The sequence below is a fragment of the Corylus avellana genome, chromosome ca3, assembly GCF_901000735.1.
Source record: "Corylus avellana chromosome ca3, CavTom2PMs-1.0".
Classification (NCBI taxonomy): domain Eukaryota; kingdom Viridiplantae; phylum Streptophyta; class Magnoliopsida; order Fagales; family Betulaceae; genus Corylus; species Corylus avellana.
Window position 1 is genome coordinate 32,683,624 of NC_081543.1, and position 14,789 is coordinate 32,698,412.

General features: G+C 33.2%; 3 protein-coding genes across 3 annotated transcripts in view; 2 read left to right on the plus strand and 1 right to left on the minus strand.

Annotated features, from left to right (window-relative positions):
* LOC132174452 (exopolygalacturonase-like) overlaps nucleotides 1–1,528 on the minus strand; it is an 8,230-nt gene extending 6,702 nt beyond the window's left edge. The window contains exon 1 of the mRNA XM_059586105.1: nucleotides 1,388–1,528. Coding sequence (XP_059442088.1) covers nucleotides 1,388–1,528 — 141 coding nt within the window. The remainder of the gene's footprint in view (nucleotides 1–1,387) is intronic.
* Nucleotides 1,529–3,344: 1,816 nt separating this feature from the next.
* Nucleotides 3,345–9,015, plus strand: LOC132174974 (protein trichome birefringence-like 41). Its single transcript, XM_059586755.1, has 5 exons — nucleotides 3,345–3,828; nucleotides 5,944–6,115; nucleotides 7,036–7,211; nucleotides 7,298–7,456; nucleotides 8,576–9,015. Exons 1-5 carry the CDS (start codon nucleotides 3,560–3,562, stop codon nucleotides 8,868–8,870), a joined length of 1,071 nt encoding a protein of 356 aa, XP_059442738.1. The 5' UTR covers nucleotides 3,345–3,559; the 3' UTR covers nucleotides 8,871–9,015.
* A 2,012-nt stretch (nucleotides 9,016–11,027) lies between these two features.
* Nucleotides 11,028–14,547, plus strand: LOC132175057 (protein trichome birefringence-like 41). The gene is made up of 5 exons (XM_059586866.1): nucleotides 11,028–11,369; nucleotides 11,597–11,768; nucleotides 13,092–13,267; nucleotides 13,341–13,499; nucleotides 14,054–14,547. Exons 1-5 carry the CDS (start codon nucleotides 11,086–11,088, stop codon nucleotides 14,367–14,369), a joined length of 1,107 nt encoding a protein of 368 aa, XP_059442849.1. The 5' UTR covers nucleotides 11,028–11,085; the 3' UTR covers nucleotides 14,370–14,547.
* The last annotated feature ends 242 nt before the right edge of the window (nucleotides 14,548–14,789 follow it).

Below are 14,789 nucleotides of genomic sequence, written 5' to 3' on the forward strand. Positions count from 1 at the left end.
AAAATTATTTTTTTTTTGTTTTTTTTAATTCCTCCACATACTCTTTAGGGTCGACTTTGTCGACCCTAATACTTAGGCATTAGGGTCGACTATAAAGTCGACCCTAATGATCACTCTTCAGCGTCCACTTTGAGTGGACGCTATTGGTGAATAAAATTATTATTATTATTTTCTTTTTAATTCCTACACATACTCTTTAGGGTCGACTTTGTCGACCCTAATACTTAGGCATTAGGGTCGACTCTAAAGTCGACCCTAATGATCATTCTTCAGCGTCCACTCTATTGGTGAATAAAATTTTTTTTTTTTTTTTTTTTTTTAATTCCTACACATACTTCAGCGTCCACTCTAATAAGTAACCATTAGCGTCGACTTGGAAAGTCGACGCTAATGGTCTTTTTCCCGCCTTTTGAATATTTCCCGCGAAAATATTAGGGTCGAGTTATTAGCGTCCACTGTAGAGTGGACGCTATTATTCATCTTTTGGGTCGGCTATTAGCGTCCACTTGGAACTATTAGGGGCGACTTTCAAAAGTCGCCCCTAATAGTTGAGTATAGTTGCCCCTAATAAGTCGCCCCTGATGAGTCAGTTTCTTGTAGTGATAATTGAGGTTTTATGGCCAAATAGGTAAATATTGCCTCAAATATTGTTTTAAGCGAAATGTTGATTTTGGTTTAAATTTGCACCTTTTCAAATAAGTACCTCTAGCCAGCTTATAGAAATCGCAGAATTTTCCACGATTTTAAAATTTGCGTTTTTAAAATCGCAATCTCAAGCACTCCAAAATTACAATTTTTTTAAAAAACACAGATTATTTTTTTAAAAACGAACCCTAAGGCTTTCTATTCAATTCAAAGATAAGGTTCTATTTATATGAAGAAAAAAGGTGGAAAATTTTTTTTTTTTTAAATAAGCAAAAACTTACCGTAGCTAGCCTAGGGCAATTAGAATTCTTGCTGCAGTCGTTAAGGCCCCAAGCTACCTGTCCTTGGCCGTCCAAGGTGCCACCACTGACCGTCAAATGGTCAACATATCGAAAATTAATCCAACTATCAGTTGAGAACTTGGATGGATCAGCAGGAGCCTTGAGAAGCCCTCCGATCACGACGCTCACCGAGCCTTTGCATGGACCCTCAAATCTCACTGAGTTCACCATGTATAACCCGGGAGGGATCAAAACCCTACCACTTCCCTTCCATTCACATGCTTCTTTCCACGCCTTAAGAAATGCCTAAGAAGAAAGAAAAAAAAAATAAATAAATATTTCGAAAACATATTTGCTATCATTAACCCAAAAATTAACGTATAGAATAATATTCACAAAATAATTTGATTCTATGAAATTAAGAGAAAATAAAAGGCAGGCAACGTCATATGAATAATTACCTGACTGTTATCAGCTGCTCCATCAGCAACAGCACTATAGTTCATCACGTTGAAGTTTTTGACTTGGCCTCGAACTCCGGTAACCAATACCATCAAAGATGTTAACAAGCAAGCCCAACCAAATGCAAGTTTCGAACCCATTTCTCTTCTTTCTTTCCCTCTTTTTTTTTTTTTTTTTTTATAATTTTTCTCTAATATAAATAGAGTAGAATAGGATGACTCAGGGTCAGAAGAAGTAAGGCCCTTTAATTTGCTTGATTGAATTTTTAATACAAGGTTTCACCTATTTATACAAGCAGTGTAGTGAATTAATACATTTCAGTTCTAACTTCATAACAAAATAAAACAACAATATAATTAATCTAACCAACTTAATGTTCATGAACCTCTTTATATAAACTAATTAATCTAACCAACTTAGTGTTCCAACTCATCATAATCTTGTTAGCTGTCCCTTGTCTCAAGATGAGTGCCCTCCTATTCAGACCTTCCCAAAGCCTCGGTAGCGTTGCTCAGGCAGACACTTAATTACTGATAAATAGAAAGGGAAGATCGCCTTTTATATTGGTTACATTTGAAATTTCAGAAAGAGTAATGTTAAATGTCATTCTCATGTTCTTAATTGTGTCCTTTCAAAATTAATATGACTTTTAAAATCATTATTAGATCAAAATTCAATAGTAATTTACTACAAATCGAATGATAAATTTAAAAGTCACAATAATTTTGGAGGAACACAAAACGGACATAGAAATGTCATTTAATATTACTCTTAAAATTTAACCCTATAAAAGATCTGATCGATACACTCTTATGATAAATATAATTAGTTTTACATAGATTTGATTTTTATTGATTTTTCTTGACATGGAAACATGAGAGATTTCTTTCTTTGTATTGTAATAGAGATAATATGGAAAATTCACAAAGGGTCTATAGAGGAGACGGGCCGAGGTTGTGGACTTTCCTTAGGGCCTTTGTGGCTGACGGGCCCAAACAAGATCCACGCCTCCATTTTTTTACTTTTTGTATTTTAAATATTGTTGTAATCTCTTAAAATAATAATAATTTGTTGTAAACCATGGCCAATTGACCATGTACAACTGTACAAGTCTATAAATGTAAACATACGTCTTAATATGAATATTAGGAAAGAAAAAAACATTGTTTTAAAATCTGTCTTTTTAATTTTTATTAATCCCAAAATTAATTTTAAATTTTCCCTAATATCAAAATCTGCAGATTTACCTTATAATAACCATTATGTGCCCAGTCTTTCATTTTAAACCAAATCCCTGCAATTATGCTTATACCGCTTTTACATGCTATCAATCTCGACTTTTTTTTTAAAGAAAAAAAAAATTAGAATTCATTGATAAAAAAATCAAGAGCATAAATCACATAGTATAAAGATCTAATAAAACATAGTCAAATGATATAAAATTATAAAATCATGGATACAATAAAAAAAATTTTACAATCAAATCCTATTTATGACATCAGTTTTCGCTAACTCATGTACAACTACAACTTCAGTTATAAAATAAATTTGTTCTGAACAGACTAAATTTAAGACATAAATAACCTAAATTTTCAAAACTTATTTTCTGGCCGTGAGAGGTAGTTCCCACACTGGCGATCAATCTGGGCTTTTTGTTTTAATAACTCCAGCCGTGGTAATAATTTGACATTATTTTTTACTGTTTTTGCCTACACTGAATAAGTTGTATCGAGCTTATTGTTGAGATGCCGTCCCCTTTCCCGTGTTTTATGTTTTTCATCTCCTTTCCTGTTCCTTTATTTTAGCTCAGAAAAAAATTAAAAACAAAATCCCTGCAATTCACTGAAAAGTAAAAAATAAGAATCCCTGCATTAAAAGATTTCACAACCCAAAGCATAAATAACAGAAGCTGTTTATCCCGGTGGACCATTTGATCTGTCGCCACCCCTCTCTCTCTCTCTCTCTCTCTCTCTCTCTCGCTAGCAATATAAGGAAACCAAATCCCGTTGGACGACCTTGTATGTCTAGTTACTTATAATTTGCTAAATATAATAGGGAGGTTTCTCATCGCCATTGCTATTATTATTCCCCTTTCCCTTTAAACCTTTTTTCTTACTTTATTATATTCTCTCTCTCTCTCTCTTTCTTTCTACTTTGATTTGAAAAGGTTTATGAAAATGAGTTTCTTGGTTCATATTAGCACTCTGCCGCACACACTGCTTCTTCTTTTTCTTCTTGTTATTCATCATCACAAGGCAAATGCTGCAAGTGATCAGTGCGATTTGTTCACGGGGAGATGGGTGGTGGACAAATCGTACCCGCTTTACGATCCAGCTGCATGTCCCTTCATTGAGCGGGAGTTCAGTTGCCAGAAGAACGGCCGCCGGGATCTGGATTACACCGAGTACAGATGGCAGCCCCTCAGCTGTAATCTACTTAGGTACGCCGTCCTTTTATCTTCTTCTTCATGTTTTTCCTTTTGTTTCTCATTGCTCGCTGCAAAAGTACTGTACCCTTTTTAATCTCCTGCTTAGGATTAAATATCATATGATTGTGATTAATTCTTGGAAGATATTATTTTGGAGAAACTTCACAAAGCCTTTCTGACACGACTCTCTAAAGTTTACAAGTTTTCAATTACAATTTACAATCCTTGAACCTCCAACTCCGGTAATATTCACCTTCGGTTAGAGTTTGCGTTAAAACCGACGGTAAAATAAATCAAATAACTTTTCTGGTCTTAAAATTTTTATAAAATTTTAAATTAAATATTGCTTGAGAATAGAATTCAAACTAATGACTTTTATTTTATAAGACGTAGTTTCCGGTCAATTAAATTACCCTTTGAAAACGTGAATATGTATTTTCTGCTATTGCTTTTCACGCCATTTATGTTTAATGTTTTTGAGCTTCTTTTTAACCCGAGAAAAAAGGAAAAAACTTTTATTTGGATTATATATATGTGAGATATGTACTTCTGTCATGCACATCGACATCGAAACATTATATTATAACTTTTTGGATGGATTTTGTGTGGTTGAATTATTGTGACTTTAAGGACAAAGAAGTCAATGAGTCGACCCTTCACGTAATGAAACTACAGTTGTATAATTTCGACACCATGGATCTCCAGCCACCAACATTATTATTAAATTTCAAAATTTTCAACAAACGAAATCTTCCAAGTTAAGAAATATATCATTAGAGGAGTGCTACAAGTTTTAAATTTGTTTTTTAAAAGTTTGTTTTCAAATAATGTCTCACCATCTCATAAGATTTATTATTTTAAAAGTGTGTCACAAACTCATAAGAGCATTAACAACAGACTCTCTATAATTCATTTCTTTCATTTTTTTAAGAGAAAATCCTAAAAAAACTACAAAAAAAAAAACACCCAAAAGTCCTAAATTTAACCAACATCAAAGGATATTTACAGTACTTTTTAATGCATTAAGAAACATTCATATAAGAAAAAATAATAAAACTTATTGTGAAGTATTTTTTTTATAAACAATTAAAAAGTAGTTTTATTTCTTAAATTGAGAAAAAATAGTTGAAAAACTGCTTAGTGCTCTAAAATGAGAAATGTATACATATTCAACAAGTTATATATAAGAGAAATCACGTGAACTTGAATCATTTTTTTATTTTTTCAACACATATAATTGAGCGGTCACATGCTGATTTGTTGAATGAATTGAAATAGAATGTTTTGACGGCACAAAGTGAACCTTGTCGGCCTCCAGTTGTCCCTCACTTGTTTCCGCACATTATTCATTAATTTTAGCTGAGAAAAAGTTGAGCGCTTTTTGGGTTTTTACAGAATACGGTTGAGTTAAATGTAATCATGACATTTATTCTCTTTTAGCCAACTGTGACGAAGCTGTTCTTTCACCGCCCACTCAGGAAAAAACAAAATAAACACATCAATGGTAGAGATGTCTTGTGACGTATTTCCAATTTCAGCCCCTGACTTTTTCTTTTCTCCCTTTAGGTCCCTGACTTTTGTTCTGCAAAGTTCTTTCTCTTTTTTTTCTTTTCAGGCGTGAAGTGTGTAGCTTTTACATTTTTTTTTTAAGCACAACTTCAATTATACGGCTATGTTTGGCAAAGAATTGAACCGGAAAGAGGACCCAAACATCCTAAAACCTCTAAAAAAATTTCTCAAAATCAATCTCAACATTCTTACTTTTTACATTATATCAATCATTTTTTATTATTATTCAAATAAAAAAATTATTATAAAACAATTTTTTATTTTTTTTTCATACAAAACATTCTTACTTGTCTTCTGACATCAATCAAATCTGCTACTGTTTCTGTCCACTTCCTTTTTCAAGTCTTTTGCCAAACACTTAAATAATGTTTCTAATTGTTATTGATTTAGACAACAATTAACTAGACTCACTTGTTGGAATGAGTCTTCTATGAACTGTATAACAATTATTGTTCCAATTATAAGCAACATCAGAGATCCCAATTCCTAGGTTTCACCATTTCGTATCAAATATAATACCTACACAATTTATTTATTTATTTTTTGTGGGTTTTGTAGATTTAATGGTCAAGATTTTTTGGAAAGATTTCGAGGGAAGAGCATAATGTTCGTGGGAGATTCGCTTAGCAGAAACCAGTGGCAATCGTTGACATGCATGCTTCATGTTGCCGCCCCCTACGCTAAATACAATTTAACAAGACAAGAAGACCTTTCCATTTTTACATTCACGGTATGCCATTTTCACTACTCTCTTTTTTTTCCCCTATTTTTAAATTATCCCAATTAGGAAAATATAAATAAAAAAGGTCGGGGCTTTGTTTTGTCCATGGCCGATTTCACGTGAAATTTTCTGCCTTTGTTTTGCGGGAAAGGCGGGAACCGATAAGTAGTTGAATGGAACCTTTCTACTCATTGCACTCTCACCTTTCAAAATCACATTTAAAGGATGACATGGACATTTGCCAATCAATCATCTGGCCAGCAAATCCTGTGGTCCTCTTACTTCCCGCTTTAATTAAAGTAGCTACTGTGCGTAACAGCTTTCGTGGGTTGTCCTCTTCATCTCCCCCACTCTTGCTGGAATTTTTCTTTTTCTTTTGCTTTTCTTGGAAAAAATACACCGCTCTCACTTTCGCCCTCACTTTGATATTTGTTAACATGATATTAAAAATTACAATTAGATCTAAAATTTAAATATTGTTTTATTCAAAATTTAATTGAAATTTTTTAAAAATATTATAAATTGAATAATAAATCAAGAGGGTATATGTTATTTTATTTTATTTTTTTTTTTTTTGCAAGTTGAAGGTGCAATCATCAGTGACTGCACCTCTGTGCCACCTTTCCCTTTTCTCTCCCATATAATTTGGTTTCAATTACCACCCACCATTCAAGTTTCAACCACCCCCAATTATATCTTAATACAAAATATTAAAGAAAGACAAGGCAATCACCCCCATGTTAACTTCCTGCCAGCCTGACAAGGCATCAGGAATCCAACTGTCTCACCTTTTTCTCAAATTTTTTGTTTGCTTTGGTTTTGTTTGGTGGATGAACTTATTAAGAACTTCATTAATAAAAAATAAAAAATAAAAAAAGGACCAATTATTTATTTTATTTTATTTTGACGTTAAATTAATAATATTACAGGATTATGGAGTGAAAGTGATGCTTGATCGGAACGTGTATTTAGTGGACGTTGTACGAGAAAAAATTGGTCGGGTCTTGAAGCTTGATTCCATTGAGGGAGGCAAGCTATGGAAAAACATCGACATGCTCATCTTCAACACGTGGCACTGGTGGAACCGAAGGGGGCCTTCTCAACCGTACGATCCCATGTTATAATTAATTGAGTTTTCTTTTCTTTTTTTCTAGTTTGAGAAAAAACAAAATTGTATTGATTGTAATTCAGATGGGATTACATCCAAGTAGGGAGACAAATAATGAAGGACATGGACCGTATGGTTGCTTTTGAGACGGCACTTGCAACATGGGCTGGGTGGGTGGATTCAAACATTGATCCTGCCAAGACTAGGGTTTTCTTCCAAGGAATTTCCCCTTCCCATTACAAGTAAGCTAAGCTCTCGATCTCTTCACATAATCTTATTCTAAATATCTTTATTTTATCGGTCTAGATTTTATTTTTGTTGTATTTAATAGTATAGTGTTACGTTATTTAACATTTTTAAATTAATGACATGCCAACTTATTAATTATGTGGCAATATATACATTATTTAGATCTATAAAACCTAATCTAGACTTTAAACAGAATTTGCCCGTAGTAATATGCATATTTTTAAGTCTTGCATCCAATATAATGTTATTATTAGAATTTGGAAAATATCATAGTCTGGTTAAGTTTTGATGAATCTAAAATAAAATCATATCAATTTTGAACTTATTTTATTCAATATACAATATTTGTAGACTCAAATTAAAATTATTTTGGGTTGCATAATCTGTCTAAATTCAGCTTAATTTAAACTTAACTATTATTTGATAGAATAAGAATATATATATAAAAATAATAATAATAATAATATTTTGAAAATGTAAAACTCATTACCGACTTAAGTTGGTGAATTAACTACACTTTCCTAACTTGCAAGTTGCAACTATCTACCTTAATTAATTTTGATGTTATTGTTCGGGTTCATTTGGATTTGTGATTTTAAAATGTGTGAAAATACTATTTTTAAAAATGTAATTAAGCGTTTGGGGCTTAATTTGGCACATTTGCTTTTAATTTATGTTTACTCACACCGATTTAGTTGTATTGAAGCTTATTGTTAGGTTGTCTGGCCAGACTTTCTTCTGGGTATTGTTTTGGTCTAGTGATCACCCCCTCTGCCTTCCCATGTTTGCTAGAAAAAACAAAAAAAAAAAAAAAAAACTACTCACTTCCGTCATCTAAGATATTTTGCTTTCTTTTTTATTTTATTTTTTATTTTGCCATTTCCACATGAATTTAGGGTTTAGGAGGTCGATTGTATGCTCTATAAAGGATGACTTGAAAAAAATGAATATTACTACCCTCTAAAGCTAAAATATCTTCCTCTAAAGAAAAATTAATGTAATAATAAATTACATTAATCAAAAGCTACTTGATTAGGAAAATCAATTAACAAAAATAATCAATATATATATACACGAGCTCTCACGATGCTTTCCATTTATCTATACCATAGTGGTAGCCTATGGAATGAGCCAAGTGCAAAGAGCTGCGTGGGGCAGAAGCAGCCATTGTTAGGGTCAAGATATCCTGGAGGTTTGCCACCGGCTGTGGGCGTCCTCAAGGGTGCATTGAGCAAGATCACAACGCCAGTCATATTGCTTGATGTAACTCTTCTCTCCCTGCTGCGTAAAGATGGCCATCCTTCTATTTACGGCCTCGGCGGCCCAACCGGAATGGACTGCAGCCATTGGTGTCTTGCCGGTGTTCCTGATACTTGGAACCACATTCTTTACAATCTTATTCTTTGAACATTCATGGATTTTACACTGAAAATTGGATGCATTTTTTCAGGCTATTCATTGAAGATTCCTTATTTCAAACACTATTCGTTAGACTTTAATAGATTAATTTTATGTTTGAATAAATGTAAGCAACTCAAATGATATAAAATCTTCCCACTTCAACCCTTTATCTTTGCTGGTTTCTAGAGTGATATATATATATACACAAAAACTTATAGTTATTCTAATTTGAGCATTTCCTGAGCATTGACATCCTCTAAGTTGGATTTATAACTCTTTTACAACTTGCTGACATGAGTTAGCATATGATTAGATTCACATTAACTATTAGAATAATTTGTAATATTCTTCAATCGCATGTCTCCAAAAAGTAGCTCAATTGACTGTGACCACGCCTAATGAAGTGGATGTTACTAGTTTAAATCTCTCTCTCCCTCTTGTGTAGACATGTCAAAAGAAAAAAAAAAAAAAAAAAACATCAATCACAAAAAAAAATTCTTTAACAAGAAGATATAGGCTTCCAAATGCTCTAGAACGCAAACTCAAATCAATGGTCCAAAAAAAAAAAAAAAAAAGCCTCCATATATAGGCCATTCATAGTAGCATATGGGCTAGGTCGTGGTGGGAAGGTTGCGACTTCCCTCAATTTGTTGACTTTTGGGCCCATTTCCGTGGGCCGTGGCTCGATTCGATCTTGGCTCGTCTGCTGGATGGGATTGCCCCATATGGGCTAGCAGTAAAAAATTAACTCTCGACAATTTATATTTATTATTTTAAAAAACAATTCTTGATTCATTACATCTCACAAATGAAAATATTTTCTGTGAAAAATCCTGAATCATTTAATTCAAAAATAACGGTAAAAATTTTGACAGAGTTATCCTACAATTTTAAAAATTCAAAGGATTTCAAGATAAAGGATCAGAACATTTCCTAATATAATATTACAATTTTCATTGTTGATTTTTAACAGTCAGTATAAATGCCATATGATGATTTTTTTATTTTTTTTTTTTGACAGAAATATGGAGATAGAGTTCAAAAAAAAAAAAAAAAAAATCTTTATGCTGATATTTTACCTGTACTTGCTAACATGCCAAAAACAGAGCAAGGCTGTTGCGGCCACATTGCTGCCGACAAACCTTGCAAGACTACATATTTTCTGCTACATTTATTTCTTTTGTATTGTCTATCCGGCCACTATGAACCTGACAAAGACAGGAAAAAGGAGCCTTCCCTTAGAAGGGATATATATAGCATGTAAAATAACTATATATGCTATTACTATGAGCCCATAAACATAAAAAACATGCAAAAGAAAAAGAAAGGACAGATTTTATTTAACTCAATGAAAGTGTTATGTGTTCTTTAGTATGCTAAAAACACATTCTTTTGTTGATGCAAAAAATCAATCATTGACCATCCATGTTTAGTCCTCAATTCAAGATTTCAGCAAGATACCAAAATCAGAGTAACATGCTGCAAAAAAGGGAGGGAGTCGACGACACCACCTCAGTACTTAAATTAGATTTATGGATATCCTCGCTTTTGGTAAAATAATCTTATTTTAAGTGATTCTTCTTCGTAGTGAGTGTTCCTTTCCTTCTTTAAGATAGTGATTTGTGGTTTCATAATCATGGAGATTTTGTTGCATCTTCCGCTATGTCCGTCCATGTGCCCTCAAGTTGTTGGGCTTGCGGGCCCAAATATTAGGCCTTTTTTTTTTTTTCTAATCAGTCAAAAATTAGGCTTGGGCGTATGGATATGAGGCTGGTTGTTTATTTTGTCGGTGGAGAATATAAGTCTCCATTTCAGTAGTCCGTAATTCTCTTAAGCTACTTGTGCAAGCCAATATGAATTAAGTTAAAAGACAAAATCGTGGGTTTTCATTCCAGTTATATATATATATATATATGAAAAATTCGTATGAAACGGTTTGTAAGAAATTTATATATGCAAAGAAATGATGAGAAGTTTGGCCACACGTTACCAAAGGAGGTCCCGACAACAACCCTACTAGCTAGCCTAGCAACGGAAAAGAAAAGAGCAAAGATAATTAGTTTCTTTGTCTTAAAGTGAGCCAAATAGAGATACATCACCTAACATATTAAAGTCTTTTTCATGGATAACTGTCTTCACCCTTCAACATCACGCTATATTTCTGCGCGCCTCATTCCTCAATCCTCACCCGCTCTCAAACACACACACACACACAGAGACAATGGGGCAGAAATTTCAAAGCTTTTTCTCATTTTCTTTTGCTGTTTTGCTTATCATTTCTTGCCTTCATGACCGAAACAATGCCGAAGCTGAGGAGTTGAGAAACTTAGTTTCGGATGGATGTGATTTGTACGAGGGGAGTTGGATTTATGATCATTCTTATCCTCTGTACCGCTCAGCAGCCTGCTCGTTCATCGAGAAGGAATTTGATTGCAGGAAAAATGGACGGCCTGATGACGTTTATCTCAAATATAGATGGAAGCCTCGCGGTTGTGCATTGCCAAGGTACGTACGTTCCCATTTGATACTTTTATCAAATGGTTATTAGCTGTTTTGGGGGTAATTGTTGGGCCCTCAATTAACCCTTTTCTTTGATTTATATTTTAATATTTTAATGTAACATTATCTTACCATATATAAAAGGGCTTGTGTTTTAGCCATCTAGTGTCCATGCATGATAACATCATCATTAATAGATTTCTCATTTACATAGTATGTATATTGTCGTGTAGATTCAATGGTCTGGATTTCTTGAGAAGGTTAAAGGGGAAGAAGATATTATTCGTAGGGGACTCTCTAAGCCTCAACCAATGGCAATCTCTCACATGCATGCTACATGTGTCAGTACCCAAAACAAACTTCACTCTCAACAGAAAAGGCGGTCTCTCCACGTTTACTTTCCAGGTACTTTTCTTCATCAAATTGGATTATTCAACTTTTTTTTTTTTTTTTTGGATGAATTAATATTGGCTTCAACTTTTCCACTCAAACATGATAATTATATATCATGGATCTAGCGATTATTCCATTTTGTTTACTTAATTAATTCATTTACAAGCATTTGGTTTCGAAAGCATTCGAATGCCAAACCTCTCGGAGACAAGCCGAAGCTCAAATTGGCTACATCTTGCTCTTATTTTTTTTTTTTATAATATTTACCGTACAAAAACTCTTATTTATATGAAAACTGTGGTAAATAAAAATAAGTATATATGGTCCGTCCATCAAACCTAATTACAATCAATCTTAAAACATAATGAAAAAACTTTACTTACCACTTCAGATTTTTCATCATTTTTGCAATCATACCCTTAAACTTTAAAATGTATCAATTTAAGGTTATTATCTTTCAAAAGTTCAACTATCTTGTCCAAATTCAGCTTTAAGTCCTAATTAACAGAAAAAGTGAAATTCTTAAAATACTTCCGTCCAAATTCAAGGTATTTTTGTAATTTTATAAACATCTCAAAAGTATTTTGGGGATTTCACTTATCAATTTTGACACGATGATTGACACTGTAAACTTTTAAAAGATAGTAACTCTAAATGAACACTTTTTTTAATTTAAGAGAATGTGAAATTTTCTAAAAAATAATTAATAATTATCCTATAAGAAAATATATCATATCATATATTAGAACAATAATGACACTTACGTGCAACCATCTTGATTACAACCTTTGGGACAAATTAATTAACTAGTACTTATTCGATTTTATTATCATGCACATATACATGATCACGACCTTTCTACGACAATCAGATATGACTCTTCACCAATTAAAGCCATGCATCATTACCCACCAACGGAATTAGGTAAACTCTCTCCATCTTTAATGGGAATAAATCCCACAATGAGTAACACTAAAGCAACCCCACTAAGATACATCACACTAAAATCTCATTATATATAGCTTCAATTTCTGATCGATATCGAGGATTTTTTGACGAATTACGAAGTTACTCATTAATGTTGAGAAAACCCTTTGCTTCTAATTATTATCGAAAGTACGGTCTTAGACTCTTAGCTCTCATGTATTATGTTGGATTCGGATCCGGACCCGCGAACCTACTTCAATCATGCGTCACACTAAGGCAACCCCACTAATTAAGATAAATCACTACATGCATGGACATCAACAATCTTCATGTCTCATTTTTGGTGTTTCCAAATGTATATGTTTATGTAGTATATATATATATATATGATTTGGATGGATGTTTCAGGAGCATGGAGTTTCGTTGATGTATTCTCGCAATGCATTTCTAGTTGATCTAGTACAAGAAAAGATTGGGACGGTTCTAAAGCTTGACTCCATTGGCAATGGACATGAATGGAAAGGATATGACATGCTCATCTTCAACACCTGGCACTGGTGGCTCCATAAAGGACACAAACAACCGTAAGACCAGCAGTAACATTTTCGTAGTGGACAGAAATTTTCTGTGCTAATATGGATTGTTTCAAAATTGCAGATGGGACTACGTTGAAGAAGGAGGCATGATACGGAAAGATATGAATCGTTTGGTTGCTTTTTCAAAGGCACTAACAACTTGGACAAAGTGGGTGGAATCTAACGTTGATCCTAAGGTCACCAAAGTCTTCTTTCAAGGAATTTCTCCCACCCATTACGCGTAAGTGTTCTTTCAATGTTTATTCTAAAAGTTTAAATTAATTGTAACTTTTTTTTATCTTGAATTGGGAAAAAAAAAATTTATTTAATTATTTAATTAATAGTATAAGAAAAAGTACAATTTAATAGTACTCTAAATTTTGACACGTTTTCAATTAATTTCCTTAATTTTTAAATTTTTTCAATAATAGTTTAATTCTGGGTTAAGTCGTTTTCCAATCAGATGATTTTGTAATATCTCCGTCAATTTTTTAACAAAAACATATGAAATATCAATTATAATTCTAAGGATTATTAAAGATAAATGTTATAAAAAAATCCTTATAAATTAAATACAAAATAAAAGTAAAAACACAAACAAAAAATTGACAAATTTTGGTTATATGTTTATATATATAATATTTTAAGAAATTTTTTTATAAAAGATATTTTTGTTATTGTGGGAAAACATTAACACAATTGGTTTATTTGGGAAGCATATTGACAATGAATTGGTAGTTTGATACCGGATGTACTTTTCTAAGAAAAATTAATATTGCCCTTGTGATGGAGCAGCGGCGAAGACTGGAATGAGTCAAATTCTACAACCTGCAGTGGAGAAACACAACCGTTGAGTGGTTCAAGGTATCCAGGGGGTTCGCCGGCGGCGAGAGATGTGTTAAAGCATGTGTTGAGAAAAGTTTCAGGTGCTGTGACATTGCTGGACGTGACTACATTATCGCAAATGAGAAAAGATGGACACCCTTCTATTTATGGGTTCGAAGGCAAAAGGGGAAACGATTGCAGCCACTGGTGTCTTCCTGGTGTCCCTGATACGTGGAATCAACTCCTATACGCAATTCTTGTTAGACAAGGAGGTTCAAGAAATTAAAACCAATCTTGTATACATTTCTTGTCTTTCTATGTGGTTTGAATTTGATTGGTGGTTTAAATAGGCATTCAGAATCATAGAAAACAAATGTATTATATGTTGGAACGTGGCTTTGTACGTGGGAGTATTTATCCATTTGCAGTACAAAAGAGTTGGGATTTTCCCAATATTTGATTTTTCTTTCTGTGTAATGGCGTCTAGTTTTGTGCAGTTGACAAGAGAATGGTCTAACAAAAGCAGACATTGATGGCAAACTTCGAGCAAGAACCATTACAATTAATTAAACCACAAAGCCCCCACATAACAAGGGAAAATTGCAACCACTTTAATATAATGTTAAAAGTTGTACATGTCATTACATTAAAAAAAAAAAATGGGAGGAAGGTGTTGGCCAGGGGGAAGAACTGTTACGTAAGTGAA

What these genes read in the sequence shown, in the direction of transcription:
- LOC132174974 (XM_059586755.1), top strand. Translation starts at nt 3,560, where the DNA reads ATGAAAATGAGTTTCTTGGTTCATATTAGCACTCTGCCGCACACACTG. An exon ending in CTCAGCTGTAATCTACTTAG is followed by an intron (nt 3,829 to 5,943) that starts GTACGCCGTCCT and finishes TGGGTTTTGTAG; the next exon opens with ATTTAATGGTCAAGATTTTT. An exon ending in TTTCCATTTTTACATTCACG is followed by an intron (nt 6,116 to 7,035) that starts GTATGCCATTTT and finishes ATAATATTACAG; the next exon opens with GATTATGGAGTGAAAGTGAT.
- LOC132175057 (XM_059586866.1), top strand. Translation starts at nt 11,086, where the DNA reads ATGGGGCAGAAATTTCAAAGCTTTTTCTCATTTTCTTTTGCTGTTTTG. An exon ending in TCTCCACGTTTACTTTCCAG is followed by an intron (nt 11,769 to 13,091) that starts GTACTTTTCTTC and finishes TGGATGTTTCAG; the next exon opens with GAGCATGGAGTTTCGTTGAT. An exon ending in ATTTCTCCCACCCATTACGC is followed by an intron (nt 13,500 to 14,053) that starts GTAAGTGTTCTT and finishes GTGATGGAGCAG; the next exon opens with CGGCGAAGACTGGAATGAGT.